General features: G+C 41.1%; 1 protein-coding gene across 4 annotated transcripts in view; it reads right to left on the minus strand.

The window, feature by feature from the left end:
* ANKS1A (ankyrin repeat and sterile alpha motif domain containing 1A) overlaps positions 1 to 23,738 on the minus strand; it is a 343,365-nt gene that overhangs the window by 117,013 nt on the left and 202,614 nt on the right. For all 4 annotated transcript variants that reach the window (XM_053706844.1, XM_053706843.1, XM_053706842.1 and 1 more), the window contains 2 exons: positions 17,616 to 17,791; positions 17,456 to 17,539 (listed from right to left, as the gene is read on the minus strand). In XM_053706844.1, coding sequence (XP_053562819.1) covers positions 17,456 to 17,539; positions 17,616 to 17,791 — 260 coding nt within the window. The remainder of the gene's footprint in view (positions 1 to 17,455; positions 17,540 to 17,615; positions 17,792 to 23,738) is intronic.

Consider the following 23,738-nt stretch of genomic DNA (forward strand, 5'->3'; position numbering starts at 1 on the left):
TGTATTGCAGGGTCCTCTAGAGTACTTCAGCACAATGTACATGAGCAAGCTGCCTACCATTACAATATAGTGCAGTGCACAATCTTCCTGGACGTTATTGACGCTCCAAAAACTGACCTTGGCACTCCGGAGAGAACATTCCATCTTCATGCACCCAGTCAAATTTGCTAGCGCGGCACTGACAGTCACGCTAGTAGTTGAAAGGCAGCCGGGCAGAAAGTGAAAACAAAATGTTTTTTTTTTAACATGCTTGTTATGTCACTGTTCACTGTCCAGCTAAATGCAGTACCGCTCACAGCGTGCTGTAGGTTGAAGGGTGGCAGCATTAAATATACTTAGCCAATCATAACCCCCACATAATTAAGAAAAAAAAAAAAGCTCAATTATATATCTTTTTTTTTCCTTAGGGGAAAAACAGAATTTATTCTTACCTGATAAATGTATTTCTTTCTTGACACGGTGAGTCCACGGATCATCATAATTACTGTTGGGAATATCACTCCTGACCAGCAGGAGGAAGCAAAGAGCACCACAGCAAAAGCTGTTAAATACCACTCCCCCTACCCACAATCCCCAGTCATTCGACAAAAGGGAAAGGAGAAAGGAAGTAATCTAAGGTGCAGAGGTGCCTGAAGTTTACAGAAAAGCAAGCTGTCTGAAAAAACAGGGCGGGCCGTGGACTCACCGTGTCAAAAAATAAATAAATTTATAAAGGTAAGAATAAATTATGTTTTCTTTCTAATGACACGGTGAGTCCACGGATCATCTTAATTACTGTTGGGAACCAATACCCAAGCTAGAGGACACGGATGATAAGGGAGGGACAAGACAGTTAACCTAAACAGAAGGCACCACTGCTTGAAGAACCTTTCTCCCAAAAGAAGCCTCTGCTGAAGCAAAAGTATTAAATTTGTAAAATTTAGAAAAAGTATGCAAAGATGACCAAGTCGCAGCCTTGCAAAGCTGATCTAGAGAAGCTCCAATTTTGAAAGCCGAAGAAGATGAAACAGCCCTCGTGGAATGAGCCTCCATTCTTTCAGAAGGCTGCTGACCAGCAGTCTCATATGCCAAGCGAATAACACTCCTCAACCAACAAGAAAGAGAAGTAGCAGTAGCTTTCTTACCCTTACGCTTCCCAGAAAAGACAAAAAATAAAGAAGACTGGCGAAAATCCTTAGTCGTCTGCAAATAATATTTCAATGCACAAACCACATCCAGGTTGTGCAACAAACGCTCCTTATGAGAAGAAGAATTAAAACATAAAGAAGGAACAAGAATCTCTTGATTAATATTCCTATCAGAAACAACCTTGGAAAGAAAACCCAAGGCAGTACGCAGAACTACCTTATCAGAGTGAAAAATAAGAAAAGGCGATTCATAATGAAAGACTGAAAGCTCCGAAACTCTTCGAGCCAAAGAAATAGCCACCAGAAAGAAAACCTTCCGAGATAACATCTTAATATCCAATGAATGCATAGGTTCAAACGGAGCCTGTTGAAGGACTCTACGAACCAAATTAAGACTCCAAGGTGGAGTAGTAGACTTAAACACAGGCCGAATTCTAACCAAGGCCTGACAAAAAGAATGAACATCTGGCACATCCGCCAGGCGCTTGTGCAATAAAATAGATAAAACTGAAATTTGACCCTTCAGGGTACTAGCAGATAAACCATTCTCCAAACCCTCCTCGAGAAAAGACAAAATCCTAGGAATCCTAACTCTACTCCACGAGTAGCCTTTGGAGTCACACCAATACAAATATTTACGCCAAATCTTATAATAAATCTTCCTTGTCGCAGGCTTACGAGAATGAATCATAGTCTCAATGACTGAGTCAGAAAAACCACGCTTAGAAAGAATTAAGCTTTTAATCTCCAAGCAGTCAGCTTCAGAGAAACGAGATATGCATGAAGGAAAGGATTCTGCAGAAGAAGGTCCTTCCTTAATGGAAGACGCCAAGGTGGAAGAGAAGACATCTCCACCAGATCTGCAAACCAGATTCTGCGAGGCCACGACGGATCAATGAGAATCACTGATGCCCTCTCTTGTTTGACCCGAGCAACAACCCGAGGAAGAAGAACAAGCGGAGGGAACACATATGCCAAACTGAAAGTCCAAGGAACAGCCAGAGCATCTATCAGAACAGCCTGAGGATCCTTTGACCTCGACCCGTACCTCGGGAGCTTGGTATTCTGACGAGAAGCCATGAGATCCAACTCCGGCTACCCCCAACTGAGAATCAAGCTGGAAAATAACTCTGGATGAAGTTCCCACTCCTCGGGATGAAAACTCTGTCTGCTCAGAAAATCCGCTTCCCAATTGTCCACCCCTGGAATGTGAATAGCAGACTAACAGTTGTGAATCTCCGCCCACTGAATAATCTTGGCTACCTCTGTCATGGCCAAGGAACTCTGAGTTCCTCCCTGATGATTGCTGTAAGCCACTGACATTATGTTGTCTGACTGAAACCTGATAAACTGGGTTGAAGCTAGCTAAGGCCAGGCTAGAAGAGCATTGAAAATCGCTCTCAGTTCCAAAACATTTATTGGAAGAACCGACTCCTTCCGAGTCCATAGACCCTGAGCCCTTAATGAGCCCTTAATGAGCCCCAGACAGCATCCCAGCCCAGCAAACTGGCATCCGTGGTTACAATCACCCAGGCAGGTCTGCTAAAGCAAGTTCCCTGAAAGAGAAGATCCTGAGACAACCACCATGGAAGAGAATCTCTGGACATCTGATATAGAACAATCTTTGGAGATAGATCTGCATAATCCCCGTTCCACTGCCTGAGCAAGCATAACTGCAGAGGTCTGAGATGGAACCGAGCAAACGGAATGATGTCCATGACTGAAACCATCAGACCAATAACCTCCATGCACTGAGCCACTGACGGCCGAGGAAGGGACTGAAGAGAAAGACACGTATTGAAAATCTTTGACTTTCTTGCTTCTGTCAGAAAAATTTTCATCTCTAGAGAATCTATAATGGTCCCCAAAAATACCACTCTTGTAGCCGGAATTAAGCAACATTTTCCTAAATTCACCTTCCAACCGTGGGAGCGCAGAAAAGACAACAACAACTCCATGTGGGAGTTTGCTAGTTGAAAAGATGGTGCCTGAACTAGAATGTCGTCCAGATAAGGAGCCACTGCAACACCCTTTAATTGAAGCACCGCCAACAATGTTCCCAGGACCACTGAAAAAATTCTGGGAGCTGTTGCCAGACCAAAAGGAAGAGCTACAACTGAAAATGTTTGTCTAGAATCTTAAGAACCTGTGATGATCCCTGTGAATGGGAATATGAAGATACGCATCCTTTAGATCCACTGTGGTCATGAACTGACCTTCCTGAACCAAAGGAAGAATGGAACAAATAGTTTCCATTTTGAAAGACGGAACCCTGAGAAACTTGTTTACACTCTTGAGATCTAAAATAGGTCTGAACACAACGTAAGAACGCCTCTCCTTTTATCCAGTTTACAGATAACCTGAAGAGAAGAAACCTGCCTCTGGGAGGAAAATTCTTGAACTCTAGTTTGCAACCCTGGGACACGATATCTATCACCCAGGGATCCTGAACATCTCGAACCCAAGCTTGAAACAAGAAAGAGAGTCTGCCACCCACAAGATCCATTCCCGAATTGGGGGCAGACCCTTCATGCTGATTTTGAGTCAGCAACAGGCTTCCTGGACTGCTTCCCCTTATTCCAAGACTGATTTGACTTCCAAGATGGCTTGGACTGTTCCTGCTTGGAGGAAGAAGAGGAAGGTTTACCAGAGAAGTTACGAAAGGAACGAAAATTACTCTGCCGACCCTTCTGTTTATTTATTTTATCCTGAGGAAGAGAATGCCCCTTCCCTCCCGTAATATCAGAAATAATCTCAGCCAAACCTGGCCCAAACAAGGTCTTACCCTTGTAAGGAATAGACAAAAGCTTAGACTTAGAGGAAACATCCGCAGACAAGGATTTTAACCATAAAGCTCTGCGAGCTAAAATGGCAAAACGAGAAATTTTAGCTCCCAACTTGATGACCTGTAGAGAAGCATGTGCAATAAAGGAATTACCCAACTTCAAAGCCTTGACTATTTCTTCAAGAGGAGTATCTTGCTGAATAGAATCAGACAATGCATCAAACCAATATGCTGCAGCACTAGTAACAAACCTGGCCCAAACACCATTGATACCCCTGGTGAACATAAATCTTTTTAAGCAAAGCTTCCAACTTCTTATCCATAGGATCTTTAAAGGAACAGCTGTCCTCAATAGGAATAGTGGTCTCCTTGGTAAGAGTGGAAACTGCTCCCTCTACCTTAGGAACCATCTGTCAAGATTCCTTAATAGAGTCAGCAATAGGAAACATCTTCCTAAAAATTGAAGAAGGGGAAAAAGGAATCCCAGGCTTCTTCCATTCTCGTGTAATAATATCTGAAACACGATCTAGTATAGGAAAAACTTCCACCGAGGAAGGGACATCAAAAAAACTTATTAAGCTTACTAGATTTCTTAGGAATAACCATGACTGACGCCTCAGAGTCATCCAAAATAGCCAAAACCTCCTTGAGTAACAAACGGAGGTGCTCTAGCTTAAACCTAAAGGAAACAACCTCAGGTTCAGAAGGATTTACACTATCAGAATCCGAGATCTCACCCTCAGATGCTACTGAAGTATCTTCCTCCTCAGACTTATGAGAAAAAACACTAGACACAATTGCGACAGAATCAGAAACCTTATACTGCCTCTTGCGCTTCCCCTGCAACATAGGAAAAACAGACAAAGCCTCAGATACTGCCGAGGATATATGGGTAGCCATATCCTGCAAGGAAAAGCCAACCTGAGATGAAACACAGGGCACTGCAGAAGATTGGGACGTTTGAGGGAAAGCTGTGGATCAGCCTGAACAGGAGACTCCTGAACAACATCCGCCCTAGACGATGAAGGCTCATAATCAAAAAGTATATCCTTGTACAATACAATACAAGAGGAACAAAAACATAATTTATGTAAGAACTTACCTGATAAATTCATTTCTTTCATATTAGCAAGAGTCCATGAGCTAGTGACGTATGGGATATACATTCCTACCAGGAGGGGCAAAGTTTCCCAAACCTCAAAATGCCTATAAATACACCCCTCACCACACCCACAATTCAGTTTAACGAATAGCCAAGAAGTGGGGTGATAAGAAAAAAGTGCGAAAGCATATAAAATAAGGAATTGGAATAATTGTGCTTTATACAAAATCATAACCACCATAAAAAAGGGGCGGGCCTCATGGACTCTTGCTAATATGAAAGAAATGAATTTATCAGGTAAGTTCTTACATAAATTATGTTTTCTTTCATGTAATTAGCAAGAGTCCATGAGCTAGTGACGTATGGGATAATGACTACCCAAGATGTGGATCTTTCCACACAAGAGTCACTAGAGAGGGAGGGATAAAATAAAGACAGCCAATTCCTGCTGAAAATAATCCACACCCAAAATAAAGTTTAACGAAAAACATAAGCAGAAGATTCAAACTGAAACCGCTGCCTGAAGTACTTTTCTACCAAAAACTGCTTCAGAAGAAGAAAATACATCAAAATGGTAGAATTTAGTAAAAGTATGCAAAGAGGACCAAGTTGCTGCTTTGCAGATCTGGTCAACCGAAGCTTCATTCCTAAACGCCCAGGAAGTAGAAACTGACCTAGTAGAATGAGCTGTAATTCTCTGAGGCGGAGTTTTACCCGACTCAACATAGGCAAGATGAATTAAAGATTTCAACCAAGATGCCAAAGAAATGGCAGAAGCTTTCTGGCCTTTTCTAGAACCGGAAAAGATAACAAATACATAATATTTCAAAGCTCTAACAACATCCAAAGAATGCAACGATTTCTCCTTAGAATTCTTAGGATTAGGACATAATGAAGGAACCACAATTTCTCTACTAATGTTGTTGGAATTCACAACTTTAGGTAAAAATTCAAAAGAAGTTCGCAACACCGCCTTATCCTGATGAAAAATCAGAAAAGGAGACTCACAAGAAAGAGCAGATAATTCAGAAACTCTTCTGGCAGAAGAGATGGCAGAAGAGATGGCCAAAAGGAACAAAACTTTCCAAGAAAGTAATTTAATGTCCAATGAATGCATAGGTTCAAACGGAGGAGCTTGAAGAGCTCCCAGAACCAAATTCAAACTCCAAGGAGGAGAAATTGACTTAATGACAGGTTTTATACGAACCAAAGCTTGTATAAAACAATGAATATCAGGAAGAATAGCAATCTTTCTGTGAAAAAGAACAGAAAAAGCAGAGATTTGTCCTTTCAAAGAACTTGCGGACAAACCCTTATCTAAACCATCCTGAAGAAACTGTAAAATTCTCGGTATTCTAAAAGAATGCCAGGAAAAATGATGAGAAAGTCAGAGAAACCTCTTTGACCAAGAATCAAGCGTTCAATCTCCATACCTTTAAATTTAAGGATTTCAGATCCTGATGGAAAAAAGGACCTTGTGACAGAAGGTCTGGTCTTAACGGAAGAGTCCACGGTTGGCAAGAGGCCATCCGGACAAGATCCGCATACCAAAACCTGTGAGGCCATGCCGGAGCTACCAGCAGAACAAACGAGCATTCCTTCAGAATCTTGGAGATTACTCTTGGAAGAAGAACTAGAGGCGGAAAGATATAGGCAGGATGATACTTCCAAGGAAGCGATAATGCATCCACTGCCTCCGCCTGAGGATCCCGGGATCTGGACAGATACCTGGGAAGTTTCTTGTTTAGATGGGACGCCATCAGATCTATTTCTGGAAGTTCCCACATTTGAACAATCTGAAGAAATACCTCTGGGTGAAGAGACCATTCGCCCGGATGCAACGTTTGGCGACTGAGATAATCCGCTTCCCAATTGTCTACACCTGGGATATGAACCGCAGAGATTAGACAGGAGCTGGATTCCGCCCAAACCAAAATTCGAGATACTTCTTTCATAGCCAGAGGACTGTGAGTCCCTCCTTGATGATTGATGTATGCCACAGTTGTGACATTGTCTGTCTGAAAACAAATGAACGATTCTCTCTTCAGAAGAGGCCAAAACTGAAGAGCTCTGAAAATTGCACGGAGTTCCAAAATATTGATCGGTAATCTCACCTCCTGAGATTCCCAAACTCCTTGTGCCGTCAGAGATCCCCACACAGCTCCCCAACCTGTGAGACTTGCATCTGTTGAAATTACAGTCCAAGTCGGAAGCACAAAAGAAGCCCCCTGAATTAAACGATGGTGATCTGTCCACCATGTTAGAGAGTGTCGAACAATCGGTTTTAAAGATATTAATTGAGATATCTTCGTGTAATCCTTGCACCATTGCTTCAGCATACAGAGCTGAAGAGGTCGCATGTGAAAACGAGCAAAGGGGATCGCGTCCGATGCAGCAGTCATAAGACCTAGAATTTCCATGCATAAGGCTACCGAAGGGAATGATTGTGACTGAAGGTTTCGACAAGCTGCAATCAACTTTAGACGTCTCTTGTCTGTTAAAGACAGAGTCATGGACACTGAATCCATCTGGAAACCCAGAAAGGTTACCCTTGTCTGAGGAATCAAAGAACTTTTTGGTAAATTGATCCTCCAACCATGATCTTGAAAAAACAACACAAGTCGATTCGTATGAGATTCTGCTAAATGTAAAGACTGAGCAAGTACCAAGATATCGTCCAAATAAGGAAATACCACAATACCCTGTTCTCTGATTACAGACAGCAGGGCACCGAGAACCTTTGTAAAAATTCTTGGAGCTGTAGCTAGGCCAAACGGCAGAGCCACAAACTGGTAATGCTTGTCCAGAAACGAGAATCTCAGGAACTGATAATGATCTGGATGAATCGGAATATGCAGATATGCATCCTGTAAATCTATTGTGGACATATAATTCCCTTGCTGAAAAAAAGGTAAGATAGTCCTTACAGTTACCATCTTGAATGTTGGTATCCTTACATAATGATTCAATATTTTTAGATCCAGAACTGGTCTGAAAGAATTCTCCTTCTTTGGTACAATGAAGAGATTTGAATAAAACCCCATCCCCTGTTCCAGAACTGGAACTGGCATAATTACTCCAGTCAACTCTAGATCTGAAACACATTTCAGAAATGCTTGAGCTTTTACTGGATTTACTGGGACACGGGAAAGAAAAAATCTCTTTGCAGGAGGTCTCAACTTGAAACCAATTCTGTACCCTTCTGAAACAATGCTCTGAATCCAAAGATTGTGAACAGAATTGATCCAAATTTCCTTGAAAAAACGTAACCTGCCCCCTACCAGCTGAGCTGGAATGAGGGCCGCACCTTCATGTGGACTTAGAAGCAGGCTTTGCCTTTCTAGCTGGCTTGGATTTATTCCAGACTGGAGAAGGTCTCCAAACTGAAACTGCTCCTGAGGATGAAGGATCAGGCTTTTGTTCTTTGTTGAAACGAAAGGAACGAAAACGATTATTAGCCCTGTTTTTACCTTTAGATTTTTTATCCTGTGGTAAAAAAGTTCCTTTCCCACCAGTAACAGTTGAAATAATGGAATCCAACTGAGAACCAAATAATTTGTTACCCTGGAAAGAAATGGAAAGTAAAGTTGATTTAGAAGCCATATCAGCATTCCAAGTTTTAAGCCATAAAGCTCTTCTAGCTAAAATAGCTAGAGACATAAACCTGACATCAACTCTGATAATATCAAAAATGGCATCACAGATAAAATTATTAGCATGCTGAAGAAGAATAATAATATCATGAGAATCACGATGTGTTACTTGTTGCGCTAAAGTTTCCAACCAAAAAGTTGAAGCTGCAGCAACATCAGCCAAAGATATAGCAGGTCTAAGAAGATTACCTGAACACAGATAAGCTTTTCTTAGAAAGGATTCAATTTTCCTATATAGAGGATCCTTAAACGAAGTACCATCTGACGTAGGAATAGTAGTACGTTTAGCAAGGGTAGAAATAGCCCCATCAACTTTAGGGATCTTGTCCCAAAATTCTAATCTGTCAGACGGCACAGGATATAATTGCTTAAAACGTTTAGAAGGAGTAAATGAATTACCCAAATTATCCCATTCTTTGGAAATTACTGCAGAAATAGCATTAGGAACAGGAAAACTTCTGGAATAACCACAGGAGCTTTAAATACCTTATCTAAACGTTTAGAATTAGTATCAAGAGGACCAGAATCCTCTATTTCTAAAGCAATTAGTACTTCTTTAAGTAAAGAACGAATAAATTCCATTTTAAATAAATATGAAGATTTATCAGCATCAACCTCTGAGACAGAATCCTCTGAACCAGAGGAATCATCAGAATCAGAATGATGATGTTCAGTTAAAAATTCATCTGTAGGGAGAGAAGTTTTAAAAGATTTTTTACGTTTACTAGAAGGAGAAATAACAGACATAGCCTTCTTTATGGATTCAGAAACAAAATCTCTTATATTATCAGGAACATTCTGCACCTTAGATGTTGAAGGAACTGCAACAGGCAATGGTACTTTACTAAAGGAAATATTATCTGCTTTAACAAGTTTGTCATGACAATCAATACAAACAACAGCTGGAGGAATAGCTACCAAAAGTTTACAGCAGATACACTTAGCTTTGGTAGATTCAGCACTTGACAGCGATTTTCCTGTAGTATCTTCTGACTCAGATGCAACGTGAGACATCTTGCAATATGTAAGAGAAAAAACAACATATATATAAAGCAAAATTGATCAAATTCCTTAAATGACAGTTTCAGGAATGGGAAAAAATGCCAAAAGACAAGCTTCTAGCAACCAGAAGCAATAAAAAATGAGACTTAAATAATGTGGAGACAAAAGTGACGCCCATATTTTTTCGCGCCAAATAAGACGCCCACATTATTTGGCGCCTAAATGCTTTTTGGCGCCAAAAATGACGCCACATCCGGAACGCCGACATTTTTGGCGCAAAATAACGTCAAAAAATGACGCAACTTCCAGCGACACGTATGACGCCGGAAACGGAAATAGATTTTTGCGCCAAAAAAATCCGCGCCAAGAATGACGCAATAAAATGAAGCATTTTCAGCCCCCGCGAGCCTAACAGCCCACAGGGAAAAAGTCAAATTTTAAGGTAAGAAAAAATGTTAAATTAAAATGCATTATCCCAAATATGAAACTGACTGTCTGAAAATAAGGAAAGTTGAACATTCTGAGTCAAGGCAAATAAATGTTTGAATACATATATTTAGAACTTTATAAACAAAGTGCCCAACCATAGCTTGGAGTGTCACAGAAAATAAGACTTACTTACCCCAGGACACTCATCTACATATAGCAGATAGCCAAACCAGTACTGAAACGAGAATCAGCAGAGGTAATGGTATATATAAGAGTATATCGTCGATCTGAAAAGGGAGGTAAGAGATGAATCTCTACGACCGATAACAGAGAACCTATGAAATAGACCCCGTAGAAGGAGATCACTGCATTCAAATAGGCAATACTCTCCTCACATCCCTCTGACATTCACTGCACGCTGAGAGGAAAACCGGGCTCCAACTTGCTGCGGAGCGCATATCAACGTAGAATCTAGCACAAACTTACTTCACCACCTCCATCGGAGGCAAAGTTTGTAAAACTGAATTGTGGGTGTGGTGAGGGGTGTATTTATAGGCATTTTGAGGTTTGGGAAACTTTGCCCCTCCTGGTAGGAATGTATATCCCATACGTCACTAGCTCATGGACTCTTGCTAATTACATGAAAGAAAAGGGAACATTGGTATTTAAACATAGAGAACAAGCAACAGCTTGCAGGGCCTCTTGGTCCATCTTATTCCAAAAGAAAAAACCTTAATCAATAAAAAAAATGTAAACTAAAATTTTAATGAAACAAAAAAACGTTTAAAAAGACTTTTTTTTTAAAAAAAACATAATTTATGTAAGAACTTACCTGATAAATTCATTTCTTTCATATTAGCAAGAGTCCATGAGCTAGTGACATATGGGATATACATTCCTACCAGGAGGGGCAAAGTTTCCCAAACCTCAAAATGTCTATAAATACACCCCTCACCACACCCACAAATCAGTTTTAACGAATAGCCAAGAAGTGAGGTGATAAGAAAAAAAGTGCGAAAGCATATAAAATAAAGAATTGGAATAATTGTGCTTTATACAAAAAAATCATAACCACCTCAAAAAAGGGTGGGCCTCATGGACTCTTGCTAATATGAAAGAAATGAATATATCAGGTAAGTTCTTACATAAATTATGTTTTCTTTCATGTAATTAACAAGAGTCCATGAGCTAGTGACGTATGGGATAATGAATACCCAAGATGTGGATCTTCCACGCAAGAGTCACTAGAGAGGGAGGGATAAAATAAAGACAGCCAATTCCGCTGAAAAATAATCCACACCCAAAATAAAGTTTTAATCTTATAATGAAAAAAACTGAAATTATAAGCAGAAGAATCAAACTGAAACAGCTGCCTGAAGTACTTTTCTACCAAAAACTGCTTCAGAAGAAGAAAACACATCAAAATGGTAGAATTTAGTAAAAGTATGCAAAGAAGACCAAGTTGCTGCTTTGCAAATCTGATCAACCGAAGCTTCATTCCTAAATGCCCAGGAAGTAGAGACTGACCTAGTCGAATGAGCTGTAATCCTTTGAGGCGGAGTTCTACCCGACTCGACATAAGCATGATGAATCAAGGATTTTAACCAAGATGCCAAAGAAATGGAAGAAGCCTTTTGACCTTTCCTAGAACCAGAAAAGATAACAAATAGACTAGAAGGCTTTCGGAAATCTTTAGTAGCTTCAACATAATATTTCAAAGCTCTAACTACATCCAAAGAATGCAACGATCTTTCCTTAGAGTTCTTAGGATTAGGACACAACGAAGGAACCACAATTTCTCTACTAATGTTGTTAGAATTCACAACCTTAGGTAAAATTTTTAATGAAGTTCGCAAAACCGCCTTATCCTGATGACAAATCAGAAAAGGAGACTCACAAGAAAGAGCAGATAATTCAGAAACTCTTCTAGCAGAAGAGATGGCCAAAAGAAACAACAATTTCCAAGAAAGTAATTTAATATCCAGCGAATGCATAGGTTCAAACAGAGGAGCTTGAAGAGCCCCCAGAACCAAATTCAAACTCCAAGGAGGAGAAATTGACTTAATGACAGGTTTTATACGAACCAAAGCCTGTACAAAACAATGAATATCAGGAAGATTAGCAATCTTTCTGTGAAAAAGAACAGAAAGAGCAGAGATTTGTCCTTTCAAGGAACTTGCAGACAAACCTTTATCCAAACCATCCTGAAGAAACTGTAAAATTCTAGGAATTCTAAAAGAATGCCAAGAAAAATGATGAGAAGAACTGTAAGTCTTCCAGACTCGATAATATATCTTCCTAGACACAGATTTACGAGCCTGTAACATAGTATTAATGACGGAGTCAGAGAAACCTCTATGACTGAGAATCAAGCGTTCAATCTCCATACCTTCAAATTTAAGGATTTGAGATCCTGATGGAAAAAAAGGACCTTGCGATAGAAGGTCTGGTCTTAACGGAAGAGTCCACGGTTGGCAAGTAGCCATCCGAACAAGATCCGCATATCAAAACCTGTGAGGCCATGCTGGAGCCACCAGCAGAACAAACGAACGCTCCTTTAGAATCTTGGAAATCACTCTTGGAAGAAGAACTAGAGGCGGAAAGATATAGGCAGGATGATACTTCCAAGGAAGTGACAATGCATCCACTGCTTCCGCCTGAGGATCCCTGGATCTGGACAGATACCTGGGAAGCTTCTTGTTTAGATGAGAAGCCATCAGATCTATTTCTGGAAGTCCCCACATTTGAACAATCTGAAGAAATACCTCTGGGTGAAGAGACCATTCGCCCGGATGTAATGTTTGGCGACTGAGATAATCCGCTTCCCAATTGTCTATACCTGGGATATGAACCGCAGAAATTAGACAGGAGCTGGATTCCGCCCATACAAGTATTCGAGATACTTCTTTCATAGCCAGAGGACTGTAAGTCCCTCCTTGATGATTGACATATGCCACGGTTGTGACATTGTCTGTCTGAAAACAAATGAACGACTCTCTCTTTAGAAGAGGCCACTACTGAAGAGCTCTGAAAATCGCACAGAGTTCCAAAATGTTGATTGGTAATCTCGCCTCCTGAGATTCCCAAACCACTTGTGCTGTCAGAGACCCCCATACAGCTCCCCAACCTGTCAGACTTGCATCTGTTGAGATCACAGTCCAGGTCGGAAGAACAAAAGAAGCCCCCTGAACTAAACGATGGTGGTCGGTCCACCACGTTAGAGAGTGTCGTACAATCGGTTTTAAAGATATTAATTGTGATATCTTTGTATAATCCTTGCACCACTGGTTCAGCATACAGAGCTGAAGAGGTCGCATGTGAAAACGAGCAAAGGGGATCGCGTCCGATGCAGCAGTCATAAGACCTAGAATTTCCATGCATAAGGCTACCGAAGGGAATGATTGAGACTGAAGGTTTCGACAAGCTGAAACCAATTTTAGACGTCTCTTGTCCGTTAGAGACAGAGTCATGGACACTGAATCTATCTGGAAACCTAAAAAGGTTACCCTTGTCTGAGGAATCAACTAACTCTTTGGTAAAATGATCCTCCAACCATGTTCTCGAAGAAACGATACAAGTCGATTCGTATGAGATTCTGCTAAATGTGAAGACTAAGCAAGTACCAAGATATCGTCCAAATAAGGAAATACCACAATACCCTGTTCTCTGATTACAGACAGAAGGGCACCGAGAACCTTTGTAAAAATCCTTGGAGCTGTTGCTAGGCCAAACGGCAGAGCCACAAACTGGCAATGCTTGTCTAGAAAAGAGAATCTCAGAAACTGATAGTGATCTGGATGAATCGGAATATGCAAATATGCATCTTGTAAATCTATTGTGGACATATAATGCCCTTGCTGAACAAAAGGCAGAATAGTCCTTATAGTTACCATTTTGAATGTTGGTATCCTTACATAACGATTCAATATTTTTAAATCCAGAACTGGTCTGAAGGAATTCTCCTTCTTTGGTACAATGAAGAGATTTGAGTAAAACCCCAGCCCCTGTTCCAAAACTGGAACTGGCACAATTACTCCAGCCAACTCTAGATCTGAAACACATTTCAGAAATGCTTGAGCCTTCACTGGATTTATTGGGACACGGGAAAGAAAAAATCTTCTTGCAGGAGGCCTTATCTTGAAGCCTATTCTGTACCCTTGTGAAACAATATTCTGAATCCAAAGATTGTGAATCGAATTGATCCAAATTTCTTTGAAAAAACGTAATCTGCCCCCTACCAGCTGAGCTGGACTGAGGGCCACACCTTCATGTGGACTTGGGAGCTGGCTTTGGCTTCCTAAAAGGCTTGTATTTATTCCAGACTGGAGATGGTTTCCAAACTGATACTGCTCCTGTAGGGGAAGGAATCTAGCACAAACTTACTTCACCACCTCCATGGGAGGCAAAGTTTGTAAAACTGATTTGTGGGTGTGGTGAGGGGTGTATTTATAGGCATTTTGAGGTTTGGGAAACTTTGCCCCTCCTGGTAGGAATGTATATCCCATACGTCACTAGCTCATGGACTCTTGCTAATTACATGAAAGAAAAACTAGAAAATCTTTAAATACACTGCACAATAAATTTTGCAGCAACAATTTTTCACAAAATGAATGCAAAAAGAGAGACAAACATAGTCCCTGAAATTCAGACAGAAACTTAAAGATAAACAGAGCAGCCACCAAAAAAACAACAGGCAACCTCCATACTTCAGCAAGCTCTGCTGAGGTGCCTACCTGACCTCCTTGCTGCCGGAAACCCCCACAGAGCCGCACCGGAGAGAACGCTGAACCACCTCTGAGGAGCTATGCAACAGAGCTGCAACATCCAGGATCAACAGGAAACAGCAAAAAGGGCGCCAAAAAACATAATTTATGTAAGAACTTACCTGATAAATTCATTTCTTTCATATTAGCAAGAGTCCATGAGCTAGTGACGTATGGGATATACATTCCTACCAGGAGGGGCCAAGTTTCCCAAACCTCAAAATGCCTATAAATACACCCCTCACCACACCCACAAATCAGTTTAACGCATAGCCAAGAAGTGGGGTGATAAGACAAAAGTGCAAAAGCATAAAAAATAAGGAATTGGAATAATTGTGCTTTATACAAAAAAAATCATAACCACCACAAAAAAGGGTGGGCCTCATGGACTCTTGCTAATATGAAAGTTAAGTTCTTACATAAATTATGTTTTCTTTCATGTAATTAACAAGAGTCCATGAGCTAGTGACGTATGGGATAATGAATACCCAAGATGTGGATCTTCCACGCAAGAGTCACTAGAGAGGGAGGGATAAAATAAAGACAGCCAATTCCGCTGAAAATAATCCACACCCAAAATAAAGTTTAAATCTTATAATGAAAAAAACTGAAATTATAAGCAGAAGAATCAAACTGAAACAGCTGCCTGAAGTACTTTTCTACCAAAAACTGCTTCAGAAGAAGAAAACACATCAAAATGGTAGAATTTAGTAAAAGTATGCAAAGAAGACCAAGTTGCTGCTTTGCAAATCTGATCAACCGAAGCTTCATTCCTAAACGCCCAGGAAGTAGAAACTGACCTAGTAGAATGAGCTGTAATCCTTTGAGGCGGAGTTTTACCCGACTCGACATAAGCATGATGAATCAAAGACTTTAACCAAAACACCAAAGAAATGGCAGAGGCCTTCTAACCTTTCCTAGAACCGGAAAAGATAACAAATAGACTAGAAGTCTTTCGGAAATTTTTAGTAGCTTCAACATAATATTTCAAAGCTCTAACTACATCCAAAGAATGCAACGATCTTTCCTTAGAATTCTTAGGATTAGGACACAATGAAGGAACCACAATTTCTCTACTAATGTTGTTAGAATTCACAACCTTAGGAAAAAAATTAAAAGAAGTTCGCAACACCGCCTTATCCTGATGAAAAATCAGAAAAGGAGACTCACAAGAAAGAGCAGATAAATCAGAAACTCTTCTAGCAGAAGAGATGGCCAAAAGAAACAAAACTTACTTCACCACCTCCACAGGAGGCAAAGTTTGTAAAAACTGATTTGTGGGTGTGGTGAGGGGTGTATTTATAGGCATTTTGAGGTTTCGGAAACTTTGCCCCTCCTGCTAGGAATGTATATCCCATACGTCACTAGCTCATGGACTCTTGCTAATTACATTAAAGAAACGTCCTTGCTATCTCAGATAAGCCCGCCTATTGTGGGCATGGCCTAACAAACCTCCCGGTAGCCACTAATACACAAACAGAAAACATGTACACCAAAGTGAAAATGATAATAAACTGAGCCTCCAAACATCCCCAGTGCCTGCAAAACTGCCATACAATAAATCGATAACCTAGTATGCTGATTGTATATTTAAACAGTATTAACTGTCAAAGTGCCAAATTCTCCTATATCAAAACAGGGAAAAAATAGGCACTTTCCTTTAAAAATCTGCCCGTCAGCAGGACAGCTCACTTGGTATGAGAGGGGCGTTCTACCTCACATGGACCTGTGGAAAAAAGAAAAGACTGGGTAAACTTACTCAAACTTTCAACCAAGGGCAGCATAACACTACTTGGGAGGCACAGTGGGGATTATACCCCACAAGTTCCCAAATGCTTAAAAGCCACCACTTGCTCTACTGAAGAGACTGACATAGACTACGGCTAAACCCCAAAGAAAACCAGGGCAAACTTGCTCTGCTTAAAAAATAAACTCTTGATTGAAGAATTAGACACCTAACTTTACCCCTCCTTGCAAATGATACAAGCAAAGAGAATGACTGATTGTGGGTAGGGGGAGTGGTATTTAACAGCTTTTGCGGTGGTGCTCTTTGCCTCCTCCTGCTGGTCAGGAGTGATATTCCCAAAAGTAATTAAGATGATCCGTGGACTCACTGTGTCATTAGAAAGAAAAAGTCAAGACTGTACAGTGTACATACAGTATTACAAAGATACTATCCCTATCTACCCCCTATCCCTATCTACCTGGTGATAGAAAAATCTTTTCTAAAGTTAAAACCTTTTTGTTAATGCACAGGTCCCAAATATTAAGCGGCTTGCAGGGCATTCAAACTGGGACCTCTGCAATGCTTTGTAAGATTACAATAACACTATTTATTTTTCCTTTTTAAATAAGATATATACTCACTACATGCAGACACCCAAGGGCGATTAAAGTTTCTTGCAGGCTGGTAAGTTTTTTAATTTACGCGCCCGAGAACTTTTAAAATGTTTATACTTCTGTAGTACCTTTATCTAAGGACATTTACAAAACTACAAAGGTGACTCAAACATTGCCATAATGTATAGGGAACAGTATGCAAACTTGATAAACCATAAACTTAGGTATGGTCTCACTGCTGACAGTATTCTCACCTCCCTGGTGGCCCCCACACCACTCCTCTGTAAATCTTCATCCTCCTCTGGTGGTGGTTTCGCAGGGGGAGGAGGGCGCTCCTTCTGCAATTACAATGCTTTTTTAAAGACTACGAATATATGGAGAAGACAATACAAGCTAATGATAAGAAAAACTCACTTTCCGTGTCCTTGTAATTTCACGGCTAAGGGAATCTCTGTCAGAAGATCGGGCACTACAGATGCTGTCCAGAGAGTGGCAGGAGGAAGCGTTATAGAGAGCTTCATATGGGGACTCTGACAGGGAAACACTTTCCAAATCCAACCTCAGATCCAGAAAACCCCGCTGTAAGCCTCCTGCACACAAAATAAAAAATTTAAAAATAAAAAAACAATTTATGCTTACCTGATAAATTTATTTATTTCATGGTGGTGAGAGTCCACGGTCCATTACTCCTGGAAATTACCTTTCCTGACCACTAGCAGAAGCCTAATATTCCCAAACTCAGAGAGCACTATGAAACCCCTCCCACCTCTATGATAACTAGTCTGACTAGCCAAGCAAAAAGAGGTGCAAAAAGAGGTTGAAAAATGAAATAAAGAACAGAGAAAAGGAGAAGGGAAAAGAGGTTCTAAAATTTGCTAACTACCCAAAAAGAAACACAGGGTAAGGTCTCACCACCATGAAACAAATAATTTTTTTCAGGTAAACATGAATTAGATTTTCTTTCATATAGGTGGTGAGAGTCCACGATCCATCAAACCTGGGAAACTAATACCCAAGAAGTGAAGTCCATGAGTAATGCGGGCATAACCAGCATGATACATCCTCTAATGAAACGTTATGTATTTATTTTTTGGGGTGGGGGTTTAACTCTTTAACTCTCGCAAAACTAAAGAGTTATAACACTTCATTTTTTTTTAAATGGAAAAAAACGAATGAAAAAAAGAGTAAAGTGTAAAATCTTAAGTAGAGACAGCCCAAAGGACTTTCCTACCAAAGGCTGCTTCAAAAGAAGCAAAAACATCAAAATGGTGAAAACATTTGTAGAGAAGACCAGGTGGCTACCTTACGAAAATGATCTACAGAGGCCTCATTCATAAAGACCCAAGAAGTGGCCACTGACAGTTGAATTGGCAGTAATTTATTTAGGTGGAGACTGACCCACCTCCAATTAAATCTTCTGAATTAAATGCTTAAGCCAAGAAGCCAAAGAAACAGCTGTAGCTTTCTGACCCTTCCTGAAACCAGAAAAAAGAACAAACTAGAAGTTTGGCTGATATCCTTAGTTGCCTGCAAATAGTACTTAAATGCTCTGACAACTTCCAAATACAAAAAGAGGGAACAACAATTTCCCTATTCATATTCTCCGAAGACACCACTTTAAGGGAAAAAAACAAAACTTAGTCCTCAAAACTGCCTTAGCCTGATGAAAAACAAAATGTATGCTCAACTGATAAATTTCTTTCTTTCCGGATATAGAGAATCCACTACGTCATCAATTACTAGTGGGAATATCCCTCCTGGCCAGCAGGAGGAGGCAAAGAGCACCACAGCAAAGCTGTTAAGTGTCATTCCCCTACCCATAATCCCCAGTCATTCGACCGAAAGAAAATGGAAAAAAAAGGAACACAAAGGTGTAGAGGTGCCGAGGTTTAGTAAAAAAATAACGTTCTTAAATGTAAGGGTGGGGTCGTGGACACTCCATATCCGGAAAGAAATTTATTAGGTAAGCATACATTTTGTTTTCTTTCCTAAGATATGGAGAGTCCACGATGTCATCAATTACTAGTGGGAACCAATACCCAATTTAGAGGACACAGATGACTAGGGAAGAAAAACAAGACAAGCAGACTTAACAGAAGGCACCACCGCTTGAAGAACCTTCCTCCCAAAATAAACCTCAGCCAATGCAAAAGTATCAAATTTGGAATGAGCCGTAATTCTCTCAGGAGGCTGCTGACCAGCAGTCACATAAGCAAAATGAATTATACTTCTCAACCAGGGAGAAAGAGAAGTAGCAGTAGCTTTCTGACCTTTACGCTTTCCAGAAAAACAAACAGGGCAGAGGACTGGCGAAAATCCTTAGTCACCTAAAGGTAGAATTTTAGAGCACGCACAACATCCAAATTGTGCAACAGACTTTCCTTATGAGAAGGATTATGAAATAGAGAAGGAACAACAATTTCCTGATTAATATTTCTATCTGAAACTACTTTAGGGAGAAATCCCACTTTAGTACGAAGAACCGCCTTATCAGCATGAAAAATAAGGTAAGGCGAATCATACTGCAAAGCCGAGAGTTCTGAGACTCTCTGAGCAGAAGAAATAGCAATAAGAAACAAAACCTTCCAAGATAACCACTTAATATCTATGGAATGCAATGGCTCAGACGGAGCCTGCTGCAAAACTTTAAGAACAAGGTTAAGGCTCCAAGGAGGAGCAACAAGTTTAAACAAAGGCCTGATTCTGAACAGGGCCTGACAAAAGCATTGAACATCTGGCACATTCGCCAGAAGCTTATGCAACAAAATAGATAATGGAGAAATCTGACCCTTCAGAGAACTCGCCGACAATCTTTTTTCCAGAACTTCCTGGAGAAAAGACAAAATCCTAGGAATCCTGACCCTATTCCAAGAGTAGCCCTTGGATTCGCACCAATAAAGGTATTTACGCCATACCTTATGGCAAATATTTCTAGTAACATGAATCATGGTAGCTATGAACAACTCAGAAAAAACACGCTTAGACAGAACTAAGCGTTCAATCTCCAAGCAGTCAGCTTAAGAGAAACGAGATTTGGATTAAAGAATGGACCCTGAGATAGAAGGTCCTTCCTCAGAGGCAGCCTCCAAGGTGGAAGAGATGACATCTTCACTAGGTCTGCATACCAGATCCTGCGAGGCCACGCAGGAGCTATTAGAATTACCAACGCTCTCTCCTGTTTGATACAAGCAATGACTCGTGGAAGGAGAGCAAACGGATATGCCAGACTGAAATCCCAAGGAACCGCCAGAGCATCTATCAGGGCAGCCTTCAGATCTCTCGACCTTGAAACGTACCTTGGAAGCTTGGCATTCTGCCGAGACACCATCAGATCCAACTCCGGAATCCCTCATTTAAGGGTTAACCTGGAAAACACCTCTGGATGGAGTGCCCACACCCCGGGATGAAATGTCTGCTCAGGAAATCCGCTTCCCAGTTGTCCACACGCAATTGTTAACTTCCGCCCACTGAACAATCCGAGCCACCTCCTTCGTGGCTAAGGAACTCCAAATTCCTCCCTGGTGGTTGATGTAAGCCACTGAGGTGATATTGTCCGACTGGAACCTGCTAAACCGAGCTAAGGACAACTGAGGCCAAGCCATCAGAGCATTGTAAATCGCTCTCAACTCCAAGATATTTATGGGGAGAGCAGACTCCTCCCGAGTCCATAGTCCCTGTGCCTTTAACGAGTCCCAGACTGCTGCCCAGCCCAGCAGGCTGGCGTCTGTGGTTGCAATCACCCAGGAAGGTCCCCGGAAGCATGTGCCCCGAGACAGATGCTCCTGAGAAAGCCACCATGTAAGAGAATCTCTTGTCGACTGATCTAGATCTATCCTCTGAGACAGATCCGAATGGTCCCCGTTCCATTGTCTGAGCATGCATAACTGCAGAGCTCTAAAATGGAATCGAGCAAAAGGAATGATGTCCATGAAAGCGACGATCAGACCAATTACCTCCAAACATTGAGCCACTGATGGCCGAACAGTACACTGCAGAGAAAGGAAAAGAGGAAAGAATTTTGGATTTTCTGACCTCTGTCAGAAAATGTTTCATAGATAGGGAATCTATTATGGTCCCTAAGAAAACTACCCTTGTAGCTGGAACAAGAGAACTTCCATATTCACTTTCCATCTGTGGGAATGTAGAAAAGACAACAAGATCTCTGTATGAGAGTTTGCTTGTTGAAAAGATGGCGCCTGAACCAATATGTCATCCAGGTAGGGCGCCACTGCAATTTCCCGAGACCTATCACTGCCAAAAAGAGTCCCCAGAGTCTTTGTAAAAATTCTGGGAGCTGTGGCAAGGCCAAACGGGATAGCCACAAACTGAATGTTTTTGTTTAGAAATGCGAATCTCAGGAACTTGTGATGATCCCTGTGAATGGGAACATGAAGATACGCATCCTTCAAGTCTATGGTCGTCATGAACTGACCCTCTTGGACCAAGTAAAGAATGGAACGAATGGTTTCCATTTTGAAGGACGGTACCCTGAGAAACTTGAGACACTTTAGGTCTAGAATAGGATGAAAAGTTTCCTCTTTTTTGGGAATCACGAACAGATTTTAATAGAATCCTAGACCCTGTTCCCTTACAGGAACTTGAACTATGAGTCTTCAAGAATGCCTCTCTTTTTATCTGGTTTGCAGATAATCTTGAGAGGTGGAACCTGCCTCTGGGAGGAAAAGTCTTGAATTCTATTTTGTAACCCTGAGATACTTTGTCCACAGCCCAGGGATCTGGGACATCTCGTATCCATGCTTGATAAAACAGAGAAAATCTGGCCCCCAGTTGATCCGATCCCAGATCGGGGGCAAACCCTTCATGCTGATTTAGACTCAGCTGCTGGTTTCTTTTATTGCTTCCCCTTGTTCCAAGACTGATTGGCTTCCAAGAAGACCTGGACTGCTCCTGCTTGGAAGAGGGAGAGGAAGACTTTCCTTTGAAGTTACGAAAGAAACTAAAATGATTGACGTCCTTTAGGTCTATTCTTCTTGTCTTGTGGTAGAAAAGACCCTTTTCCACCAGTAATGTCAGAGATAATTTCAGCCAGCCCAGGTCTAAACAAGGTCTTTCCTTAGTAAGGAAGTGCCAAAAGCTTAGACTTAGAAGTAACATCTGCTGACCATGATTGCAGTCATAACGCCCTGCGGGCTAGCACAGCAAAGCCAGATATCTTGGCTCCTAGTTTAATTACTTGCATGGTAGCATCATAAATAAAGGAGTTTGCTAGCTTGAGAGCCTTAATCCTGTCTTAGATCTCCTCCAAAGAAGTCTCTACTTGAAGAGAATCAGACAAGGCATTGTACCAATAAGATGCCGCACTAGACATAATGAACAATACAAACTGCAGGTTGCCATTGAAGACCTTGATGAACATACACTTTTTTCAAATAGGCCTCCAGCTTTTTGTCCATAGGATCCTTAAAAGAGCAGCTATCCTCTATAGAAATAGTAGTTCTCTTAGCCAGAGTAGAAATGGCTCCTTCTACTTTAGGCACCGTACGCCATAAATCTTTAACTGAGTCAGTGACAGAAAACATCTTTTTAAAAACAGGAGACGGGAAAAAAGGTATCCCTGGCTTCTCCCATTCCTACGTAATAATCTCTGTTGCACGGTCTGGAACAGGAAACACTTCCACAGAGGAAGGGACATCAAAGTATTTATTAAGTTAACTTGACTTCTTAGGGTTGACAACGACAGGTGGGTCGGAGTCGTCCAAAGTAGCTAAAACCTCCTTTAACAATACACAAAGATGTTCAAGCTTAAATCTGAAGGTTACTACTTCAGCATCAGATGAAGGAATTAAACTGTACGAATCTGAGATTTCACCCTCAGACACTACCGACGTATCCTCCTCATCAGACTTTAGCAGAGGTTGGAACAGAAACCTAAATATCTGAATCTCTAATGTTCCTCTTGCGCTTTCTCTTTAGCATAGGTATGGTAGATAATGCCACAGATACTGCTGAAGATACCTGGGCAGCAATTTCTGCAGGCAAATAAACTCCTCCAGGAGACAGAGGAACAGCAGGGCACTGTATGTGACGCCACTAAGGCTTCATCCTGAGAGACGGTTGGCTCAGAAACAAAGAGTCCTCTCTACACATGAGGAACAAAATTGCAAAGGCAACACAATTTGATTCTCCAAGCAGAGCAGGCACCTTTCCATAGGAGCAGGATCCTGATCCGTGATTAAGAAAAAAAAAATGTATTTGAAGATGCTGTTGCTTTAATTAACAAACAGGCGATACAGTCTTTAGTATGCCTCACTACTTGCAAAGTCTTAATCTCCTACCAGAATAAATTTGTCTGAGCAAAAAGACAAAATAACAATTTAAGTTATCAGGACACCTTTACAGCCCAGTCCGTGACCAAGGTGCCTACCTGCCCTTCAATCTAGCGCAGGGAGGTCCGGACTGCGCTTAATGAAGTTGTTAAAACTGCTGCGATAATCTGCAGGAGCGGAGCCGGAAGTTCACGTGACCGGTAATAGATGCTGTGCCACACATGTAAAGCGCGCTTCAAGCCGGAAGAAG

This window comes from Bombina bombina, chromosome 3 (assembly GCF_027579735.1).
Source record: "Bombina bombina isolate aBomBom1 chromosome 3, aBomBom1.pri, whole genome shotgun sequence".
Classification (NCBI taxonomy): Eukaryota; Metazoa; Chordata; class Amphibia; order Anura; family Bombinatoridae; genus Bombina; species Bombina bombina.